We start from the raw sequence: 22,779 nt of genomic DNA on the forward strand, positions 1-22,779 counted from the left end.
CCTGGAAACTTTTTTTAAAAAATATTTTATTGTGCCGGGCGGTGGTGGCGCACGCCTTTAATCCCAGCACTCGGGAGGCAGAGGCAGGCGGATCTCTGTGAGTTCGAGGCCAGTCTGGTCTACAAGTGCTAGGTCCAGGACAGGCTCTAAAAAAGCTGCAGAGAAACCCTGTCTTGAAAAACCAAAAAAAAAAAAAATATTTTATTTATTTATTGTGTATACAACATTCTGCCTCCATATATGCCCACACGCCAGAAGAGGGCGCCAGATCTCATTACAGATGGTTGTGAGTCACCAAATGGTTTCTGGGAATTGAACTTGCGACCTCTGGAAGAGCAGCCAGGGCTCTTAACCAGTGAGCCATCTCTCCAGCCCCTCCTGGAAACTTTTCTGATTCACGACAGACAGGTATGTATGAGAAAACAACCCTTGGAACATTAGCCGTGTCTCAGAGGTCTGGAGAGTAAGGCATGCAGACACAGAAGAGGGAAAAGCCTCAGGAACACACCTAATGGCAACTGTTGAGAGTACGCTCCCTGGACATCAAGCATAGAATTATTGGTAGGATCTGGTATGATTCAAGAGAAAAAAAAACACAATACAAAATGTGGGATGGCTAGTTCGTACACAGGAGCTTATGTTGGTGGGAGAAGGATGGTGTAGGGAGACAGGGAAAGAGTGTTGTGTCAAAGTCTGCCTTTTACAGAGAGACTGAGACGTGGGACCCTCTTGTAAAAAAACAACCTGTATAAAAGCCTGTCTTACAGACATGAAAAACTTGTCTCGGTTTGAATATCATTGTCCTTAAAGCATCGCATCCATGCCCATTATTTTTAACTTTGTAACCACAAGGGAGATGTGTCTGGCTCGATATTGAATTAAGCCTGCAAAAATGCTGAACTCGGTGTCTAGAATAAGGTTATGCAGGGGCTGGGATGGTGTATTCGGAGAAGCATAAAGGGGAACAATGGGGGTTTACATAATGATCATAATGCATTCCCTAAATTATGATGTAGTTCTTAAAGTCAAAAATGAAAGCCAATGATAAAGCTGTTCATGTAACCCTGGTTAAAAACAAAACAAAAAAAACCCCTCTGTCTAAGTATAAATAAAGATGGTCGGCTATTTGGGGCCACTTGAACGCAATCCACTTGGTGGTCGGAAATGTTTCTCTACCAGCGCCCCTTCCCTGCCTCAGAATCTGAACGCCCCCTCCAAGGTTGAACCCCAGCAGGGAAGCATTATATTTCTAGTGACAGTCGACTCCATTCCAAGGTACTGGTCAGTCAAGCTGTGGGCTACCTAAGCTCTCGTCAAGACAGCATCTTGGTGCTGTACACGCCGCTCAACTGAAAGGGGAAGTGTCAGAGGGGAGATCTGGTCTACCATCAAAGTCAAGCCACAAGATAACCCACCAGTGTTTATTTGCTAGAAGAGCAGAGTTTTGCTCAAAGGACCCACAGCGACTGAACCAACAACCAGGGAGCCTCCATGGAACCAACCTAGGAATTCCGCATATATGTTACAGTTGTGTAGCTTGGTCTTCTTGTGGAAACAGTGCTGTATCTGACTCTTTCAGTGACTTTTGGGACCTGACTTCTCATACTGGGTTGCCTTGCCCAGCCTTAATACATGGGGAGGAGCCTAGTCTTCTGCAACTCTGTATGCCACGTTTTGTTGATATCCAGGGATATCAACAAAAGGAAGGAAAGGGTGGTTTGGGAGAGGGACTTGGAGGAGAGGAGAGAGGGGGAAACTGTGGTAGAGATAAATAATAATAATAATAAATAATAATAAATAATAATAATAAAATAATATAATAATAATAAAATAATAATAATAATAGAACAGTGTTTGATAGACTGACAGTGAGACAGAATTCAAATCAGGATGCACTGAGAATGGTTGATTGAGAGACCTAATGAGTAATTACATCTTGTAATAATCCTGGTGTTGATGGAAATGTGTGGTGTGGGGATAGTTATTCAGATAGTTATTGCTAGAACAGGCTTGCAGGTGGACTAGGGATCAGAGCATGGGAAGGTGGTTACGCAGGAGTTTTGGGAGGCAGTACTCCATAGGCCCTATATATCTGTGTACGTGCTGTGATAACTTTTCTCTAGACTATCTTTTCAGGGATTCATGTGGAATAAGTGATCGCAGAAGAACGAGACAGTGCCTGTCTTCAGAACAGAGAGTCCTTCACTCCAAATGAGGGAGAGAATGTAATATTCTAGGGTAGAGGTTGGGCAGGTGTGCTGGTAGCCCTGGTAAAAAACACTTTAAGCTCAGGGATTCTCAGCTGTGTGTACACAAATCTGCTGGGTAGAGTATCCACTCTTTCCCCTCCCTTCGTAGCAGCCTGTGGTGTCCACCAGAGGAGCAGGGTAGCCAACTTAGACGTGAAGGGTATGCTGTCTTCTGTGGTGGGAGTCCAGTCATTTGTCTCTGGCCCGGGGTATGTGGATGGCAGCAAGTTTCTTGCCAGTTTCCAGGAGAGTGTCAAATCTCGGCTCTCAGTGACAGGATTTCTGAGATTTTAATTATGTGCCTGAGAGTGGTTTTCTGTGATCAGCTTGTTGTTATCTGCGTTTCGACTTGTGATCTTACAGACACCACTAAATTAAAAACTTGCTAGTTACTGCTCTTTCATCTGTATGTAATGCTTCCTACTTTGTTTTCTAATGTAGCACATGACATCTCCGTGTTCCTGGTTCATCTTTGTTTCCTAAGATACCACACGACTTCTCTGTGTTCCTGGTTTATCTATTCTCGAGGAAGTCTGCTAGTTTCAGATAATTTGACATTTATCGATTTTTATAAGTTGATAAATTTATAGGTTATGGTTTCATTTCTCATTTAAAACAAGTGCCTTTGTCCTTAATTTTATTCTTTTTCTCAAAGGGATACAAATATAAAATTGTATAAGCTATAGACTCATAAAGCCTGATCTACCCTAATCCTAAGCAGCCCAGGAGGTCATAAAAGTTGAGATAAAAGTCCTGTACAATGGAAAACCATAATATATCTAATTATCTCTCAGACAGATAGTTTTTGAGTATCCCTTTTCATGGAGAATCAGGTCCACTCTCTTGGTGGTGAATGCTCCCCTCTCAGGGTAGGATTGGGCAGGTTTGACACTGAATGTGCCATCCCAGGGGCTTAAAGTCATCAAATACTAAATAAAAGATCTTCTGCCCAAGTTTCTCCCTCGACATAGCAAACTAAATCAAGCCAAAAAATTATAACAACAGGTTTATAGAGAGCAACTCTTGGGTGGGTTCTTCAGTCCTAGAGATCTCGGCTGAAGATGCTGTCCCCACAAACTAAAGCAGGAGATTTTGTAGATTGTAGGCAAGTAGTAATGAAGTGTCCTTCACAAGCTAGGTTTGTGCCTGAGTACGGTCAAAAGCTGAGCATTTAGGTGGGGACTTGAGCGCTTGGGTGGGGGCTGTAGTAGCCACCAAGAATATGGTACTGAGCTTTTTGGGCCTTTCCTTTGTTTGGAGACTAAGCAGGCAGGGATGAGGTGGGGGGATGACAGGGCTTTCCATATCATGAAGGGGGCGACAGAGGCGACAACCGAACGCTAGCAATTGGGTGATTCGGTTTAGCTCAAGTCATCTAATGGACTAATTTGTAGATGAAATGTCTGTCAAGAACCTAAGCCTTCGAACCCACATCACCACATTACTGAATCAATGTCTGATCAGTTCAAATGGAAAATCTTGCCACAGTGATTGGAAGAGAGTGTGGTAGAGTTCAGAATGCCTGGGTTTTGTCTCCAGCCTTTCAGAGACGGTCTAGTTTCTGATTGATTGCAGAGAAGTCTTAGGGTTAGGCTAACAATTAGTAAAGTGCGTATCCTCCAAGCAGAAGTACCTAAATTTGATATCAAGGATGCACATTTAAAAAATAAACCTAGGTATGGATGACCACATATGCTTCTAATCCTAGTGCTAGGGAGTTGGAGACACTGGGATTGCTGGGGCTCATGGCTCAGCCAGCCTAGAGAATTTGGAAAAGTCTAGGCCAATGAGAGATTCTGGTGGTGGGGTGTAGAAGGAGGAAGAGAGAGGGGGAAGGGTAGAGAGAAGGAGGCTCACTACTGGCCTCCTTGTTGAATGCACACATGCACATAGGTAGCTCTGTACAATAGGAACGCACGCATGCACACACACACACACACACACACACACACACACACAGATGTCTTACCCATCACCACACATATGTTTTCCCTGAGCACCGATAGTAAGGGGCTACTGTAATTACCTTGGTGTAGGTTGGGTTCCTGTCTCTTGGTTTCTTAATGCAGTATTTCATACACAATTTTCTGTGGCTTTTATGACTCATTTACTCAGTGCTGTACAGAGAGTGTCTGTAAGGACTCTCTCTAAAGAGCTCTGTTTTCCAGACTGAACTTCTCTTCTTCTGCTTTGACAGCAATATGGGGGAGCGGGTCCAGACACAAGAGTAGGTAATAAGGCCACGGGGGAACGCCAGGGTTTCCCATTGTCACTGAATGGCCTGTCACATCCATGAAACAGCATCAATTTCTCTCCATGACAGAATAAAAACAACCATAGAAAACTCATTTATAATAAGCACCCAAAGGATTACATGGAATGTGCTGTAAGAAGTCTTTCTTACCACTTAATTGGAATTCTCTCAGGTGATTTCTTTTTCTGCAGAAGAAGCTTCCTTGCCCTTTGGTGGCAGCAGAGACCACAGATATCGGCGTGGCCTCTGTGGCAGCACAGGCTGGCTTGTTTCATCAGAACAATAGAAAAGTAAACGAACAGATCGCTAACAAAGAGTATAGCTGTGAGGTGCTGATCATATCTTTTTTGGAAGAACTGTTGAAGGATGTGGAGCTTTGGGCTGGAAACGTCATCATGAGTACTCAGCTCAATGGACCATTCTGTGGGGGCTCAGGAGATAAGAATGTGCAAGCAATGAAGACAAGAGAGGTCTGGCTATGAGTGACATTTCAGAGGGAAGACTGTGGGGGTTATTTGTGTGATATGTTTGGATTAAGAATCTATGAACGGGAAACCTTTGCTTTACTGGAACAATGGATGCTGGTTAACTGGGACTAAAAAGTCAGGGGTGATTAATAGGAGACTCAGCGTCGTTGAGGTGAAATGTTCTTGGAACTATTTCCTCAGGGTTATCACACAGAAGCTGTGGTCCAGAGGAGGTAGCAAGGTTGTATCTCAAACTGGAAGGTGAACTTGGAAATACCTAAAGAGTCTCCGACGTGGTACTGATTTTGTAGGAAGGGGTCATGGAGAGAAACCGAGGCTTGGCATCATGTGGCAGAGCTGGAGTCCCTGAAGAGGCCAGGAGAGCCCAGCGGTGAAGGTGTAGTCTCAGCTGCAGTAAAGACCACGAAGGACAGCAGCAGGTGCTGAATGGTGCTAGCCTGAGTCTATGAGATAAACGGTGTGAACTATGGATGTTGGACTGGAAGACATGGGGCTGCCTAAGCGCTTTGGGACCTAAGAAATCATGAGTAGCCCATGTTGAACACTGAGCTGATTACACTGTTGAGTGTTGAATGTTGCTTTGATCTGATTTTAATTGTACCCTGTTTTTTTCTTCCCTTTTGAATTAGAGTGTGCAACTTTTTTTTTTCCAGATTATATAGGAACCCACAATCGAGAGATGATGGATTTTTATATAAAGACTTGGGTTTCTGAGGCTGGACTGCATTTTATCCTGTGATGTTAGTATATAATATGTAATTGTGGTTTAACAGTGATGTGCTTGTGTGTCAAGTTGACAAGGGTCAGTTGTGCTGGTTATGTTTTGTCAGCGTGACACAGGCTAAGGTCATCTAGGACGAGGGAAACTCAACTGAGGAATTGTTTCTATCAGATGGGCACATGGGCATGTCTATGGGGGCGTTTCCTTATGGAGAAGTGGCACCATCTCTGGGCAAGTCAGGCCAGGACTGTATAAGTAACTCAGCAAGACAATAAGAAGCAGTCCTCCATGGTCTCTGTTTTGGTTCATGCTTCCAGGCTCCTGCCTCCACTCTTGACTTTGGCTCCTCCCTTCCCCCCCTGCCCCTGTGATGGATCGTAACCTGAAGTCAAACCTTTTCCTCCACATCTTGGTTTTGGTCTGTTTTGCCACAGAAGTAGAGAAGCAGACTAGAACAAATACCTTGTCAAATACCAGGAGGGTATAGCAATGTGCATTTCTTCTGGGTCCTCTGTTTCCCTGGCCTACATGTCTCTTTCTATGCCAGTCACGTGCTGATTTTGTCACTGTGGCTCTGTCATGCAATTTGAGATCAGGTATTGTGATGCCAATAGCTTTCCCATGTTTACTCAGAGAGATAACCCCGTTACTGATACTAATTTTCTGTACTAGTTTCCTCTGCATTGCTGTAACTAAAGAAACTCACGGGAACAAGGAGGGAGAGTTGATTGTGGCTCATGGTTTCAGAAGGCTCAGTCTAACATGGTGACGTGGAAAAGAAGAACAGTGTGTGCTCTGGTGGGTCAGGGAGCATAGAGTGATACAAAGTGGCCAGGAATAATAGATGCCCAAGGTCCTTCCCTGCTATGGCTTATTTCTTTCAGCTAGCTCTGCCCCTCCAAGTTAGAAGAACATCTCCAAACACTGCCACTAGTTGAGGTGGGTACAATTGATCAAAACATGAGCATATGGGGGAGCATTTCAGATCTAAGTCATTGGCACCCCTCAGTTTTTTCTTGTGATATGTGTGTTTTGTGTAGTGTTTTATCCCTTTCCCAGGTCCCTGTTAATATATTTTCTTTTGGGTTTGCTGCCATGGTCTAAATTTAAACCAGGAACCCAGTTTAAAATTTTCATTTGATTTTTTTTTCTAGTACCAAGAGTGAGGTAACCCAGACCCAGAAAGATGAATGTGGCATGTACTCACTCATAAGCGGATACTAGCTATAAAGCAAAGGATATTGAGCCTACAGTTCATGATCCTAGAGAAGCTACGTATAACAAGGTGAACCCTAAGAAAAACATACATAGATCCATCTGGAATCTTGTTTTGTCAGACAAGACTGTCTGACAAAATTGGGAACATGGGGGCGGAGAGGGTAGGGAGGGCAGAAGGGGAAGATGAGGGGAAAAGGGGAGCCGGAAGGAGAACTTGAGGGAATGGATAGTTGAGATGGAGGAAGGACAGAGATGAGAGCAAGGAAAGAGATATTTTGATTGAGGGAGCCATTATGAGGCTAGCAAGAAACCCAACACTAGAGAAATTCCCAGGAATCCACAAGGATGACCCCAGCTAAGACCCTAAGCAACAGAGGAGTGAGGGCCCGAACTGGCCTTGCCCTGTAGTCAGACTGATGAATATCTTAAATGTCACCATTGAACCTTCACCCAGCAACTGATGGGAACAGAGGCAGATACCTGCACTGGAGCACTGGGCTGAGCTCCCAAAGTCCTGTTGAAGATTGGGAGGAGTGAGAATATGAGCAAAGAGGTCAAGACTATGATGGGGACATGCACTGAAACAGTCTACCTGAGCTAATGGGAGCTCACCAACTCCAGCCAGACAGAGAAGGAACCAGCACAGAACCAAATCAGACCCTCTGAATGTGGGTGACAGTTGCATGGCTGGGGCAGACTGCAGGGCCACTGTCAGTGACACCAGGATTTTCCCCCACTGCTTGTACTGGCTTTTTTGGAACCTATTCTCTTTGGATGGATACCTTGCTTAAGCTCAGATATAGTAGGGAGGGTCTTGGACTTCCCCAAAGCAATGTGCCTTACCTTCTCTGGGAGTTAATGGGGTGGGTAAGTGGAGGGAATGGGAGGAGGGGAGGGAGTGGGAACTGGGATTGGTGTGTAAAATGAAAAAAGATAGCTTGTTTCCTTTTTAAAAAATTAAAATAAAAATTTGATTTGAATAAGTCATTTCAGCATCATTCTTTACTCATTACAAATAAATGACTTGGAGCTTTTCTGCTTTTTTTAATTAGATTTTTTAAAAAAAATCTAAATTCCCACTTCCTCCCCTCCTCCCATTCCCTCCACACATCTTCCCACTCCACCCTGCTCTAATCCGAAGAGAAGGTAAGGCACTTTGCTTTGTGGTAAGTCCACGCCTTGGGAGCTTTTATTCCTCTTGAGTAAATACTATGTGTGGACCCGGTGAGTCACACAAGGTGAATATTTAGCTTTTTAAGTCAGTGAAAAACTGTTTTCCCAGATGAATACATAATTTTACGTTCTCCTCACATCAACATAAGAGAAAAAAGCTCCTGGTTTTTATATCTTTGGTAATACTTGATATGGAGGTAGTCTCTGATTTTATCAACTCTTATTAATGTGTAAGTCTATCACATTGTGGTTTTAATTTTGTTGAAAATATCGAATGTATTCTCATGCTAATTTTTCTCTCATACACACTGTTAAAGTGCCAAAACCTTTTGCCTTATTTTGCTTATTGGACTGTGTTCTTAAAATTTATGACTTTTGAGAATTCTTGGTATCTTCCGGATGAAAAAAAAACTTTTACTAAATGTGTTTTGTAGATATTCTTATCTTTTAGTGTAACACATTTGATGTGTTCTCGCTACCCTGGCTAAGACGTCACCAAGTAACTGAGACTCATCACGCTTGGCTTCTCGACTTCTTACAATTTTAGGTTTTACATTTAGGGCTAAGATCCATTTGGAGTTTTTTCTTTTGTATATGGCGTAAGTTATTGATGTAATTCATGTTTACCTGGCCTTCCAGTTATGCCAACTCCGTTTGCTGAAACTGCCATTCAGTTGATTTTGTGTTTCTGAGCAAATGCTTACTAAGCCTGCAGACCTGTCCGTGAGATCTCTGTCAGCCTGTGTGTTGTATGTTGTATGTGAAAGCAGGAGCAGGGTGGTGGGTGTCTTACTTTATTACTCTCTACCCTATTGCTTTGAGACAAGGTCTCTCACCAAACTGTGGAGCTTACTGCTTTTAAGCTCGAGTGACTGACCTACAAATTACTGGGGTTCTTGGCTTGTCTCTATCTCCTAATTCTGTTGGGGTTGGGAGTACACACAGCCATTCCCAGCTTTTTTTTTTTTTTTTTTTTTTTTTTTAAAAGCACGGCTGTTGGGGATTAGAACTTATGTCTCCATGCTTGCAGAACAAGTACTCTCACTCACTAACCCATCTTCCTAGTCCTTCATTCTGGCTCGTTGTTCATTTGTTTTGCTGCCAGTACCACGCTGTCTTGATTACAAGCTTTCTAGTAAGTCACCTAAAGTAGTATTTCAATTTTCTCTTTTTTCAGAGTAATTTGGGTCATCTTGTTCTTTTGCAGTTCTTGATAGATTTAAGTATCAGTTTGTTAACATCTATGGAAACGCCTGTAGGAATTTTGGCTAAGATGCATTGACTATTGAGATAAATTTGGGGGGGGGGCGCTGAAAAAATATTATTGAGAATTCCTACACATAAGAAGGGTATGTGTCTCCATTTATGTAGTTCTTAACACATAAAATTCAGACTTCCTATTTTGTATGTGTGACTTAAGAATATCACCTAACATGGAGTCAGAAGGATCATACTCAGGCTAGGACAATGGTTTCCAGTGGAAGACAAAAGGGAGAGGCTGTGTGGTCACATAGAACACAGCTCAGTCTCTAGGTGTGTGGGTTCTGAAGAGAACCATGCAAGCCCACCAGCCTGTTATAGAGCTGAATTTTCTTTTCTTTCTTTTATTTCTTATTAGATTTATTAAGAAGTCTATTTTACCAATTGTAAGACACAGAGCGAGAGGGACCTTTGCAGTGTCCCATAGCTGGTCGGGGCCCAGACCATGGCTGGTGACAGAATATGCCAGGCAGAGAGAGCCTGACTGTGGACTTGATTTGAGATAAAGGGAATGGGGGAGGAAGGGAATGGACATACACACACACACACACACACACACACACACACACACACTCACTGGGGGGGGGGGAGAGAAACAGAAAGACAGACAGACAGAGACAGAGAGAAAGAGAAACAGAAACCGAGAGAGACAGAGGGAGAGAGAGACGGAGAGAGAGAGAGAAAGAATAAAGAGAGGGGGAGGCCAACTGGTTTGCCTTGGCAGAAGAGAGATCAGGAGTGGGCGGAGCTTGTCTCTCAAAGGGACCTTTGCGCTGTGCACAGTGGACCTGTTTGCCACAAGCCCAGGGGTGACTGTGCCCAAGGGGGCAGGGCCAAGTTTTGCCTGGATACTAACACCATTTTTTTCTTTTTATTTATTCTATGCATCCTTTACCTCATGTATCTTGATCTCATTCATTTCTCTGTCTTTTCGCACCCACCTTCCACCCCTGCACCTCTCCCCCCATAAAACAAAATTTAAGAGAAAAAAGGGGGGGAAGGGGAAATAATTTAAAATCTCGTCATGAAGCTGTAGTGTGACACAGTGAGTCATGCAGTCACCCCCTTTGTCCATAGATCTGCACTTGCAAGTGTTCATTGCAAAGAGTCATTGGTCTGGTTCGAGGCCTCTGGTTTCTACTACACTATCCATGCAGGACTCTTCTTGGATATCCTGCTCTTGTCCTGTGTTGTGCAGATGCTGTAGCTTTGGATCTACAGGTCATGTTCCTCCACCTGCTCCAGCAGATCAGAGATGGTGAGGTGGGCCACGTCACAACCCTGGCTCCGGCCTGGGCAGCTGTGAGGAAGCATGGGCAGAGGAGAGATACCCTTCCCCGGAGACAGGTGGAAGAGCTGGGCCTGTGGTCATAAGAGCAGAAGCTGTCCTGAGCTGGGCAACACAGTGGCGCTGGCCCTAATGGTACAGATGCGGGAGAGCTGACCCCGAGGGCGTGAAAGCAGGAGGACCAGTTCCACCCTTTGCTATTCCACAAGAGGTGATTAGCCGGGGCAGTGCTGGAGAGCTCATGCTGGTGGTGTTAGCCAAGGCATGTATTCTTCCTTTAATACCTTAGGAATTCATTCATTGTATGTGTAATTAAGTTCAGCATCTGAGATAGCCAAAATAATGGAAACATTTACCATTGCTGAGTCCTCTAAACTTAAGATGTTTCCCAAGATTGAAAAACATCCTTTTGAAAATACCCCCAATAGCGTAAGTATGTTTTTTTTTTGTTTTAATTAATGAATGAATGAATTTTTGGTTTTATGGAGACAGGGTCTTTCTGTGTAGCTTTGGAGCCTGTTCTGGAACTCACTCTGTAGACCAGGCTGGCCTTGAAGTCTGCCTCCCACCGCCCAGCTGTTGATGGTGTTTTTAATTGGCATATGTTACAAGCAAGCAGGGGTTTGAATCGCCATTGTAGCCTCTCCGGTTAGAAGAGAGCTTACAAGACAAACAGTGGCTAGGTGAGTGCAGGATGCCTCTTGCGAGTCATGAATTGCATTAGCACTTAACAAAAGTGTTTGGGACCTAGGTTATTTTCAGAATTCTCTATTACAGAACGATATATATATATATATATATATATATATATATATATATATATATATACATATATAAAAGATGAATATAGGAAAAACAAATGGTTGGGGCCGAAACGATGACTCCGTGGGTAAAGTGATCACTCATGTTTATGGGGGACTGAGTTCTTATCCCAGCACCCATACAAACGTTGAGTCCGGTGACCTGTGTGGAGCCTTGGTGATGGAGGAGGGGCAGAGACAGGCGGCTCCCTGGAGCTCACCGGCCTCACAAAGACTGTCTCCCACGTGACAGCTGCCCTCCACGCATGCACACGTGGGCATGCAGATGCTCATGCACCAGACACACACTCAAGAATCACGGTAAAACTGCAAGCGTGGCTTCAAACTGCTAACGAGGACTCTGAAAACTAGGAGGACTGACTGATACCTTTTCCAAACATGTGACTCACGATTTCTATATAAATGTTAATTAGAAATGCGTGAAGCCCTACTGAGAGGCTCCATGGATTAAGGTCTTGCTGTGCAAGCATCAGAACCTGGGTTTGAACCTGATGAACACATTAAAGCCAAGTGATGTGTTGGGGATCTGTAACCCCGTGGTTTGTTTTTAAATTTTTATTGAGCTATATATTTTCCTCCTCTCCTCTCCCCTTCTACCCTCTCCCATGATCCCCATGCTACCAATTTATTCAAGATGTCTTGTCTTTTTCTACTCCCCATGTAGATTAGATCCATGTATGTCTCTCTTAGTTGTCTAGGTTCTCTGGGATTGTGAATTGTAGGCTGGCTTTTCTTTGTTTCATGTCTAAAAGCCACTTATGAGTTAGTACATATGATATTTGTCTTTCTGGGTCTGGGTTACCTCACTCAATATGATGTTTTCTAGCTCCATCCATTTGCCCACAAATTTCAAGATGTTATTATGTTTTCCCACTGTGTAGTATTCCATTGTGTAAATGCATTACATTTTCCTTATTCTTCAGTCGAGGGGCATTTAGGTTGTTTCCAGATTCTGGATATGACAAACAAAGCTGTTGTGAACATAGTTGAGCACATGTCCTTGTGGTATGATTGAACATCCTTTGGGTATATACCCAAAAGTGGTATTGCTGGGTCTTGAGGTAGGTTGTTCCCAAATTTTCTGAGAAATTGCCATACTGATTTCCAAAGTGGCTGTACCAGTTTGCACTCCCACCAGCAATGGAGAGGTGTTCCCTTTACCCCACATCCTCTCCAGCATAAGTTGTCATCAGTGTTTTTGACCATTCTTATAGGTGTAAGATGGAATCTCAGAGTTGTTTTGATTTGCATTTCTCTGATGGCTAAGGATGTTGAGGATTTCCTTAAGTGTTTTTCAGCCATTTTAGATTCATCTGGTGAGAGTTCTCTGTCCAGCCAGAGACCTCTGTAATCCCTTTGTGTCTATGGTAATGTGGAAGATGGAGACAGGACAATCCCCAGCTCATGGGCCAGCTAGACTGTCTTGTGTAGCCATGAGTAACAAGAGACCCTGGCTCAAACAAGGTGAAAGTAGGGGAGCAACACCTTAAACTGTCCCTTGACCTTTGCATGCATGCACGCATGCACACACACACACACACACACACACACACACACTAAAAACCAAATGAATACAAATGAGCTTTAGATGGTTCAGACATGATTTTTATTTAAGCACGGGCTTTTAGCATGGCCCACCCTGGAGCGCAGCCTTCTGCCTCACGGCTAGTCTGGGGCTACAGGGTGCTGGTGTGGCTGAACTCCACCAGAAGGTTTGAATATGAGCCACAGGGAAAATAACCCATGAAGAGAACACAATGAGAAGAACATCCACCGTGTTACAAATCACTTTGCTATCACAGACACAAAATGGCACTCGTTATTAGTAGGTAGCCACAAAACACTTGAGAAAATGGTTTTAGACAAGGTGACCGGAGCTTCGTTGTGGGAGGGACACAGGGTGCCCATCCACAATCTTTAAGTAGAAAATATCTGAAGGTCCACCATTTTTACTATCCACAAAATGATGCTAAATCAGCATACATGTTAAAGAGCACATTAAAGGAGATAACAGTGTCTTTACAGCTATCTTGAATAGGTATTTGAATTAACTTCCTGCAGAATACAAGTAGATCACAGTCCAGCAGCAAATCATTGCAACATAGCAAGTAGACTTGGTTTCAACGCATTCTACTGCGGAGGAGACTGCAGAGGACGGACAACGATAAAACTTAATCATACGAAACGAGATACAAAGCAGAAATACAGTCTACTTAAATAGCTTGGTGACCAGGGAATGCTCAGTACTGTGCTAAAACGCCATTTTAAAAGTAAAATCTTTAAAACTTTGTGCTTAAACTCCTTTTCCTGTTAAACTATTTCTTATTCTTAATACTGACTCCGCAAATTACAAGAGGTCACAATTCCCGCAGATGCACCGACATGAAACATTGTACACAGATAAGCGACTCTTCGTTAGTTCACAGTGTAGGACAGTGGTGTGCACTCGGTCCGGAAGGGCTCTCGGTTAGACAAGTCCTTCGTAGACCTCTCCCGATACACGAAGCAGTGAGAGGGGTTTCAAAAAGAACGGGAAAAGTGACACATCGCACACGTTGGAAGGGGAATCAACTTGGATTCTTCATGGGCGCGGCCTAAGCGACCGTCTTCTTCTGCTGTAGAAGTGCCTGAGCCCATGCTGCCGTGAAAAATTCATCATGTAATTTTGTTTTCGAGTGCTGTTAAAAATCACGGGAAGGGAGCAGGCGGGGAGGGAAAGGAGAAAGAGCATGTAAGTTCCATCATTGAATGTGGGATCTATTCTAAGGTCCCAAGGTAGCCTGATATATATATATTTTTATTTTTGAAAATTTTCAGAGTTCAGAAATCATGCTGACTTCACCACCTAGGGGCAGAAAATTTAAAGGCTGGCCCCTGGCTCCCTGCCTTTGGCCCTGAAGGCCCTTTCTTTACAGAACCTGAAAACATCATCTCCCCAATGAACTCCATCCCGAGGATGTGCGCAATATATCCTTTACCTTAGTTACATATATCTTTAGCAGTTAGCAAAAGTGATTTGGTTACTTTAGTCAACATTTTCATTTCAAGCTTAAAAGGCTAAAATTAACAAAAGATTTGTTAGCCTTTCCTTGTTTGGTCACTCACACAGAAGTGATGCCGGGCTCTACTGTCTCTCAATAAGCAACTGGGGTTATGTTCAATAGTCATGTCTTGGTGAAAGACACACGATGCTGAAAAGGATCATACAAATGCTAGGGAAGTATAACTGAATATATAACCATGCACGTGTGCATTTATAGTCTCCCATATATGCACACACATTCGTACACATTCCGTATGTGAAGCTGAGAAGTATACTGAATTGGATATCAGGACTTCTAGGAAATCCGCGACAGCTACTGATGTTTTGGTCTGGTATTTTCCATTTTTCAGGCATGGCTTTGCGATGCTGCCCAGGTTGGCCTCGCACTTAGGTTTCTTGGGCCTCAGCCTCCAGAGGATTGGGGTTAGAGGCCTGCACCCCAACTCTCACCTATCCTTATTAAAGTTGATATCATCACTGCTGTAAGAATCATGTTTTCATACACTGACCGGAAGGGCAATATGTTTATATGTGGCATTAGTATGTGGTTTGAGGGCAAACCTATCAATACGTTCTAACTGTACTGAATTTCTTGAATGCAGGCAGAGAGATGATGTCAGTGTTATGGCCACCATCAAGGGCAATACAAAAGGAATTTGGATTAGGGTAGAGGGAAAGGAGAATTTTACCAATAATCAGTTACTAGCAAGGAGTAAAATGATGTTTTTTTTAAACAATATATTCTAGGCGCTGTACCTAGCTATAAAAACATAGGAAGCTTTAAACCTACATCTTGGGTCTGGCCCTTGATGTCTTCTTGCCAGCATCTGAGGTCACCTTGAGTCGTCTGCACTGTCACAGTGGCCCCTAAACCAACCTCCGTGTCTCTATTCTCCAAACTATGGAGCGTACCATTTACACCTAAGAGAACTGTCAGACTGTACGCATATGTACTAGGCCTGATGCACACACATAGTAAATTCACACACCACCCCTGGCACCCTTTCCTTCAGAGGTCAGTTTTGTTAGTATAGTACCAAACTATCCAGAACCCCTACACCTCATAACAACATCCTATGCTATGAAGCCATGAATCTCACGTCCTCTTGATCAACCCTGCTTTTAGATCGTTTCTTTTGCTCTGCCCCTAGGCAGACTGCTCTGTGCAAGGCTGCTCTGGGCTCCTACCAGCCACTCAGCATGTCCTCTAGTTTGCTGTCCACCGTTTCTGCTTTCCTGCTGATAGCGCCCCTCAGCAGTGAGTTTGGTTTTTCTGTTTTGAACTCCCACAACGCCCATTCCTGCTGGGTGGAATTTGGACTACTATCTTAGCTCTCCACATGTAAGCTCCTGATAATCTTGGGGCCTGCTGTCCAGGTCTCTCCACCCCCAACCACAGCACTGCGCCTCCTGCTTGACCCATAGGTGGTCAAGGCACGCTATGGAACCTTTGTTGACTTACTGATTGGATTCCTGCTGTAAACCATTACTCTTTAACTATAAGGAATAATTGCAGAGTTAAAGCAATGAAATTATTCTGTCAAAACACATTCAAAGGCAAAGTATTCAAAGAAAATTCAAGATGGTTAAATATTTTACACAAAAACCCAAACAAGCAAGATACCTAGTTATTGCGTTATAACTTAGATTGATGTGGCAGTGACCCTGGATATATGAGAATACAGACATACGTAACTTTAAATGAAGTTGTTAATAGCATCAGAGAAAAGTCTACGTGAAGCTATTTTATTATAGAACTGCTTTAAAACTTCCATCTTTATGGGTAAGAATAATATTAGCAGGCTGTAGGTTTTTAAAGAGGCTTACAAATGTTTTAGGGGATATCCTAATTCACTGGGCATACTGACTTTGAGTCGGTTTACGTCACTTTATCTGTGGATTCCCATGAAGCTTCACATGTGCTTGGAAGAGTGACTGCTTCAGGTGTCTGGCATGTATATGATTGCATCTAAGCAGCCACACGTTCAAAGCTTGGAGCTAAATAGTAATTTGCTTAGGAGTCATTTGTATTGCAGTCTAATGAGGTGGATTTTTTCCAGCTCAGAAGCCTGTTCATGAATCACAGGGCATGGGAATAACAGAGCGTCGTCTGTCTCTAGGTCCATTTAATAACCTGCAGTGAATATTAAGCTGCTACTCTCTCTGTCTTCTAAAAATCTCCAACTACAAGACTGTGTTAGAGCAGTTTTAATCATAGGAATTTTAAAAACATTTAAAAAATCCATTATTGGTCGTTCTGTGGGGAACTTTGCTTTCAGTACATGTAGATGCCTGCCTTAGATAATGTCATAGGTGCAACTAAGCTCATGAGATTCATTTTTTTCATTGCAACTACAGGGGAAAGTAGTTTTTGATCATAAGTTCAATTTGAACAGCGACACTCATCCCAAGGTACAACCTAGCACTGGACAAAACAATCTGTTCCGACTGTCGATATAATGACGTCTTTAAATGATTCTTCACGTGAGCCTTGGGAGAAGGGAGTGTTGTCTCTGAGTAGCAGTTTTCTATAAGTGCCGGCTGTGGTTTCCATTATTTCAGGGATTTTAAAGACTTAGCTAGCATATGGGATTAGAAAACACCTCCCTGGTTCTGCATAGAAAATACTGGCACCGCGAGATCTTTGAGGCATTCGTGATCGGCACTCTTTTGAGCCAGTTCTTCTTACAAGACTCGCTCATTTATTATCATGAAAACAATTATATCTGATTTGGAAAGATGAATTCTAAAAGACACGGCAAGACAGGAAGATTAGAGGAGTCCGAGCTTGTCGAAATTTGGGCATTTTATCAATCAGTAATTCATTATCTTCAACGTATGATACAGGGATGGCAACTTATCTGAAGGCAGAAAATAAGGATTCAGTGACTGTGGTCGTAGTTTCCAGAGGCACTCGGGTGAGTTTAGGATGGGGGCTGCTCTTCAAACTAATCCTGGGCACAAATAAAGTTGTGCACCTGGTGGCGTGTACTTCCAGAAGGGTCCACACCCAAATACGTGGATGTACAAATGAGAGGTTCAGATTTCTCTCCTGCTTAATGGGGTGAGGGTGATATTCGACCACTCGGAAAACAGTCAGGATGAAATGAAAAATCTTGACACTGTGTGTGCATGTCTAGTACTTTGAACCATTTTGCTCTCAGTCTGGACAAATAGAAGGTGGTCCATCCTACTGATGGGCATGCTCCAGAACTCACAGGTGTTAAGAGTAAAGCTACCCACACTGTCAATTCTTAACCTTAAATTGGTAAGTCAAGGCACCTTCGTGCAAATCCCCTGGCTGATGGATCTTTTGAAAGTCGTTAACTATAGACTCGAGATCGTTTGCGTATATTCCTAATCCCATTTCTCATAAGGAGTTTATTAACTGTGAGCCCTTCCAGGCTGTCTAAGACAGAGCCAGGCACACTTGCCCAGCGAGAGAGTGCCGATTCCCATACCCCAGCCTATGCCCCTATATCCAACATTGCATATATCCTAGACTCCTCTTAATCTGGCCAAATTTATGTGTATGTTGAACATTTCAGTCAACGTATCCCCAAATCATCGGTAACTGCCTTTCTCGGAAATTTCCACCTGTCAAAAGTCTTCCACAGAAATTCTCAGCTAGCTTTGGTAAAACCGAGAGTGAACAGTAAAAAGTTCTCCAGATGCGGTGAGGATGACTTACCTTACTCTAGTAGACAAACCAGTGTCAGCAAATAATGAAATATAATACAAGTTAAAAAATGCCTCTCAACGCATGCAGCACTGTGATTAGTCATAAAAGCCTGATCAGGTTTAGGTGCAATATAGGATTTTTCATCTCTTTTGAAAATAAAAATTGAACATGTTATTTCTTATCCTTCAATACCCACTATAGAGTTATGCTTAACTTTTTGATGTAATGAAACATGCAACATTTGCTCATAACCATATGTCAAGGTACGCGTAGCTATAACACTACATTTGGCATAAATGTTACATTATAAAGTAGAAATATTAATCATTTAGTATCTACTGCACATTTTATCTGAGTTTTCAATTATTTACATTGTAGGTACTGTTAACAGCCAAGGAGAGAAGGAATGGGTTTTAATGGAGATGTCGTCTACATCAGATAACATAGTCCAATTTAATAAAAGAAAATATGCTTTGCGACAAATGTAATATGCTCATCTTCATAAATCATTTGTGCCAAAAATGTGACAGTATCTTGATGATGAATAGCAAGAGGGGAGGGTCATGATGGAACTTATATTAAAATCTGATAAATGTGTTTAGAGCCAAAGTTAGCAGCATAATTAGTTTTCAATTTTCAACAAGTGTGGCAACAATTTGCTTGTTATTAAATCAATTCACAAAGGCTAACTTTTTCCTGGGTGATTTGCTTTCAAGGTACACATGCAGAAATCGGCCCAATTCGTTATACACATGACAGGTTGTGACTGAGACACGCACACAGGAGATGTGATGTGTGGATGGAATGTATATTGGGCGAGGGAGATTCTTAGGATAGACACGTGAGTGCCCAACAAGAGGGGTTGAGGCAACTCCCTTTTACCCTAAGAAGCACCCTACTAGCATGGATCTTGTGAGGGATCTGCCCAAGTGTCTTCATAAACATTTACTGAGAAGCAGATATCCTGAGCTAGCAAGTGAGTTTCACCCGATCCGCGAAGATTAGGTCATTCTGTATCATTTGGGCTTTATGGAATGAGGTCTCTCTGTCAACTAGTGAGGCTGGAAAGAAACGACCTGCTGGTTCAGGGCAGACAGAATAGCAGGGGCTAACCGTCAGTGTGCAGGGCTCACTGGCAAGCGAGAGGGAGGGCTACTCTCTCACAGAAGAACATGAAGCTTGATGAACGCTGAGAGGGCGGGTTCTGTCTCTGCCACTCTTTATGTTCACGACCCTCAGATCTTTCCACATATGGTCTTCTACAGTTAAACCGTTACGCTAAGAATGTTTTATGTGTCACATTCATTTAGGAAGTGCTCCTATATACCTTGAAACGTTTTTCTTTTTTTATATTTATTTATTTATTTATTATGTATACAATATTCTGTCTGTGTGTGTGCCTGTAGGCCAGAAGAGGGTACCGGACCCCATTATAGATGGTTGTGAGCCACCATGTGGTTGCTGGGAATTGAACTCAGGACCTTTGGAAGAGCAGGCAATGCTCTTAACCTCTGAGCCATCTCTCCAGCACCCCCTTGAAATGTTTTTCAAAGGCGTTGAATTTGTTCTCCTCAGACTCACATGTCCTTGGTTAATATGGGCAGTGTGGACATTACTCAGTGTAAGATTCCATGCACGGCCACAGCTTTCCTTTCTAGAGGTTTTTAGCATGTGTCCTTGGTACGTATATAGGCATGCTAAACTATGACATTAAAGCTAGATTAAAGAAATCATCACTTGCAAAAGAGAATACATTCTAAAAGTTATTTAACTGACATGTATGTTGCAAGAACATATCAACAGCTCTGTCTGCATGTTAAACTAGGTTGTCCCCTTATGTGTTCCTTCTCCATGTGGGAGAGGTTATAAACACCATTAGCTCATACAGCTAAAGGTCCTGCTAGGGAAGTGTAGCCAAGTAAGAAAATGCATCTCATCAGTAGGTTTTCTGGACACATTCTACCCTACTTCTTTTTTTTTTTTTTTTTTTTTTTTTTCGAGACAGGGTTTCCCTGTAGTTTCTAGAGCCTGTCCTGGAGCTAGCTCTTGTAGACCAGGCTGGCCTCGAACTCAGAGATCCGCCTGCCTCTGCCTCCCGAGTGCTTCTACCCTACTTCTTAAAGACACATACTTTCATAGTAAAATCTGTAGCATTTATGAGTAACGTGAGCCTCTGCTAGATTCTGTGTCTTGTAGAACTGAAGGACAACAGGGTTGTTATGGTTTATTTTCCTGAGTTATCCGGAACTCTCTAATCATACACTCATCAAATGTATTGCAAAAGCTACCAAGTACATATTAATGACTGTCTTAAAACTTTTGTGATTCTTACATAAAGGAAATACTTTGAAACGTTATAATGGCACAAAATCATATCTTGAGAACAGAGCAAAAATATCAAATATATATATATATATATATATATATATATATATATATTTCTAAAACGGAATTCTTTAGGAATATATCTGTTAGGAATCATTTATTGAATTGAGCTCTGTGAAGTAAGTATCTTTTCTAAAACAAGGGAAATACAGTACTTCTATAATTCTAACAAATTTTGAAAGGTCACTAAAGATAAATCATTTGTTTCTAAATTCATGTGTACTGTTATCGTACGGTCTAAGTGTAAAGCTATCATTTCGGAGTCACTGGTGACCGGGAGTGAAACACGCATGCGTGCCGGTGCCTTCCTTGTTCTGAGGGCTTTGGGTCCTGAAGCTCTGAGACCATGATGCATTGCGAGAGCAGGCAGGTGGCTGGCATGTGCCAAATCTTTAAAAAAAAATATTAAAACTCTGGGACTGAGCAACAACGAAGTCTTATAATACACATTACAGTTCCAGAATGTAATAAGAATTTCAGTCTTATGCCAGTATCATGATGCTGGCGGTTGCTTACAAAAATTAATACCAACACCAGGTATTCTAGAAGGTTCTCTTGGGGGCAGGCGGGGAGGGCTTCCTGATGGAACTCTGAGAGCCTCTGAGGGAGCTGAGTTTTGTTTTCCAGTTATGAGGGTATTACACCACACCAAGACCGCACGCATTCTAGGTGGTGGCAGTGGCTTGTCTGGGTGGGAGTGGAAAGCATCTATTCAAATGCAGTTATTCTGAGGATCCCTGTACCCATCAAGGACAGAATTGGCATCTGCTATCTGCTGAGAATGGGAAAGCGCCAGGGGAGCTGGTAACGCGGTGTAGTTAGCGCTCTAAGCCCTGTTAACACAGGTTGTCTCGGCAGAAAGCTTGAAAGAGATGTGACTGCTGACTCTGAGCCAGTTCACAAGAAGCCCCAAGGTGCTTTAAAAAGTTGATGCTCAGTTTTTAGTGCTGATGAGGCACATCCTTCAGAGGAAGGCCAGAGATTCTGAGCATCCGTCAAATGGATCTCTTTGCTCTGAGAGTTCAGGGCGTGGTGGCTCTAGGACTGGATTCTGCTCTAATTGGTCATATTTCTCTTTCCCCTCACTGTGTACATTTATGTGATTGTTTACAGTCTTTAGGAGCCCAAGTGAGTCTACCCGGAATAATGCAGTTGGAGGAGATCAATAGCTACGGAAAATATCAGCCTCATGTTTAGATCCAAGGGTCTGACTATTCCTATGAACTTAGATTTTTGTCTCGTGGAGGCAGAGCCCAGCAAGTGGTCCAGAAGCAGCAGCGCACACAGTGGGAGCTCGTGTGGGGGACCGGGTTGCTCTTGGAATCGGGATTGATATGGATGCCATGCAAGCAGGTGCCTCGGTGACAGCTAAGACAAGGGCTAGCTCAAGACTGGAGAATTCAGCTCATGGCTATGACGGAAAGAAAACAAATCTGGTAGGTTTCCTACCAATTCATGACTGAAATTTGCTTTCAAAATGACTGAAATCAGCCACGCGGCTGATTTCATTTTGGATCTGGCAAACAGAATGAACGTTTGAACCTATCTACCGAGAAGATTCGCCTCTCCTTGCCAACAACTTGGAGCCACCAGTTCGAACTCGTCGAGACATAGGCATCCCCGTTTTACAGGAACTAGATTGTTAGAGAAAAAGCAAGTCATCTCTTTGCAAGGGAACAGTCAACCCAGCCAGAGGGGAGTAGTGACAGTAACTCCACAGGGGACAGACAAGGGGGAGGACACCCTTCACTCTTGGGTGGTGGGACTGTCACAAGGAATGTGAGACCATAGGCTCTCCGTTCTAGTTCAACCAAATCCTCAAATGCAGAACGCCTCTGGGGCTGATACAGGTCTCCATCATGGGCTCATCCACTATGAACACTCTGTCTACGGACCAGCAGAGATCATTCTTTTAGAAGGGCAGTCTATTTTGTAAGGCAACCCAGATCAAGCATAAGACATCACTTCCCATTTACCCAGAGACTTCTGTTTTGTTGAATTTGACCAATCCTGCCAATCCTTAAACAAACATTTTTACTTATTGAAGCTTTCTAAAGCCTGTTAAGCTACGTTTCGGGGTCTTGTTATACTTCACTGTTGACTTGAACTATCCTGAAGCTGCTGAAGAGTGTTAGCCACAGTGGCCTGTGGGGACCTCCTCATCAGGTCTACTTCTTCCTGAATCAAGGAGCATGCC

At 43.0% G+C, this 22,779-nt stretch overlaps 1 protein-coding gene across 1 annotated transcript in view; it reads right to left on the reverse strand.

The window, feature by feature from the left end:
- Positions 1–13,055: 13,055 nt before the first annotated feature.
- Positions 13,056–22,779, reverse strand: part of Reln (reelin) — a 429,856-nt gene continuing 420,132 nt past the window's right edge. Inside the window, exon 64 of the mRNA XM_038315201.1 lies at positions 13,056–14,150. Coding sequence (XP_038171129.1) covers positions 14,054–14,150 — 97 coding nt within the window. The 3' untranslated portion in view covers positions 13,056–14,053. The remainder of the gene's footprint in view (positions 14,151–22,779) is intronic.

The sequence above is a fragment of the Arvicola amphibius genome, chromosome 18 (assembly GCF_903992535.2).
Source record: "Arvicola amphibius chromosome 18, mArvAmp1.2, whole genome shotgun sequence".
Taxonomy (NCBI): Eukaryota; Metazoa; Chordata; class Mammalia; order Rodentia; family Cricetidae; genus Arvicola; species Arvicola amphibius.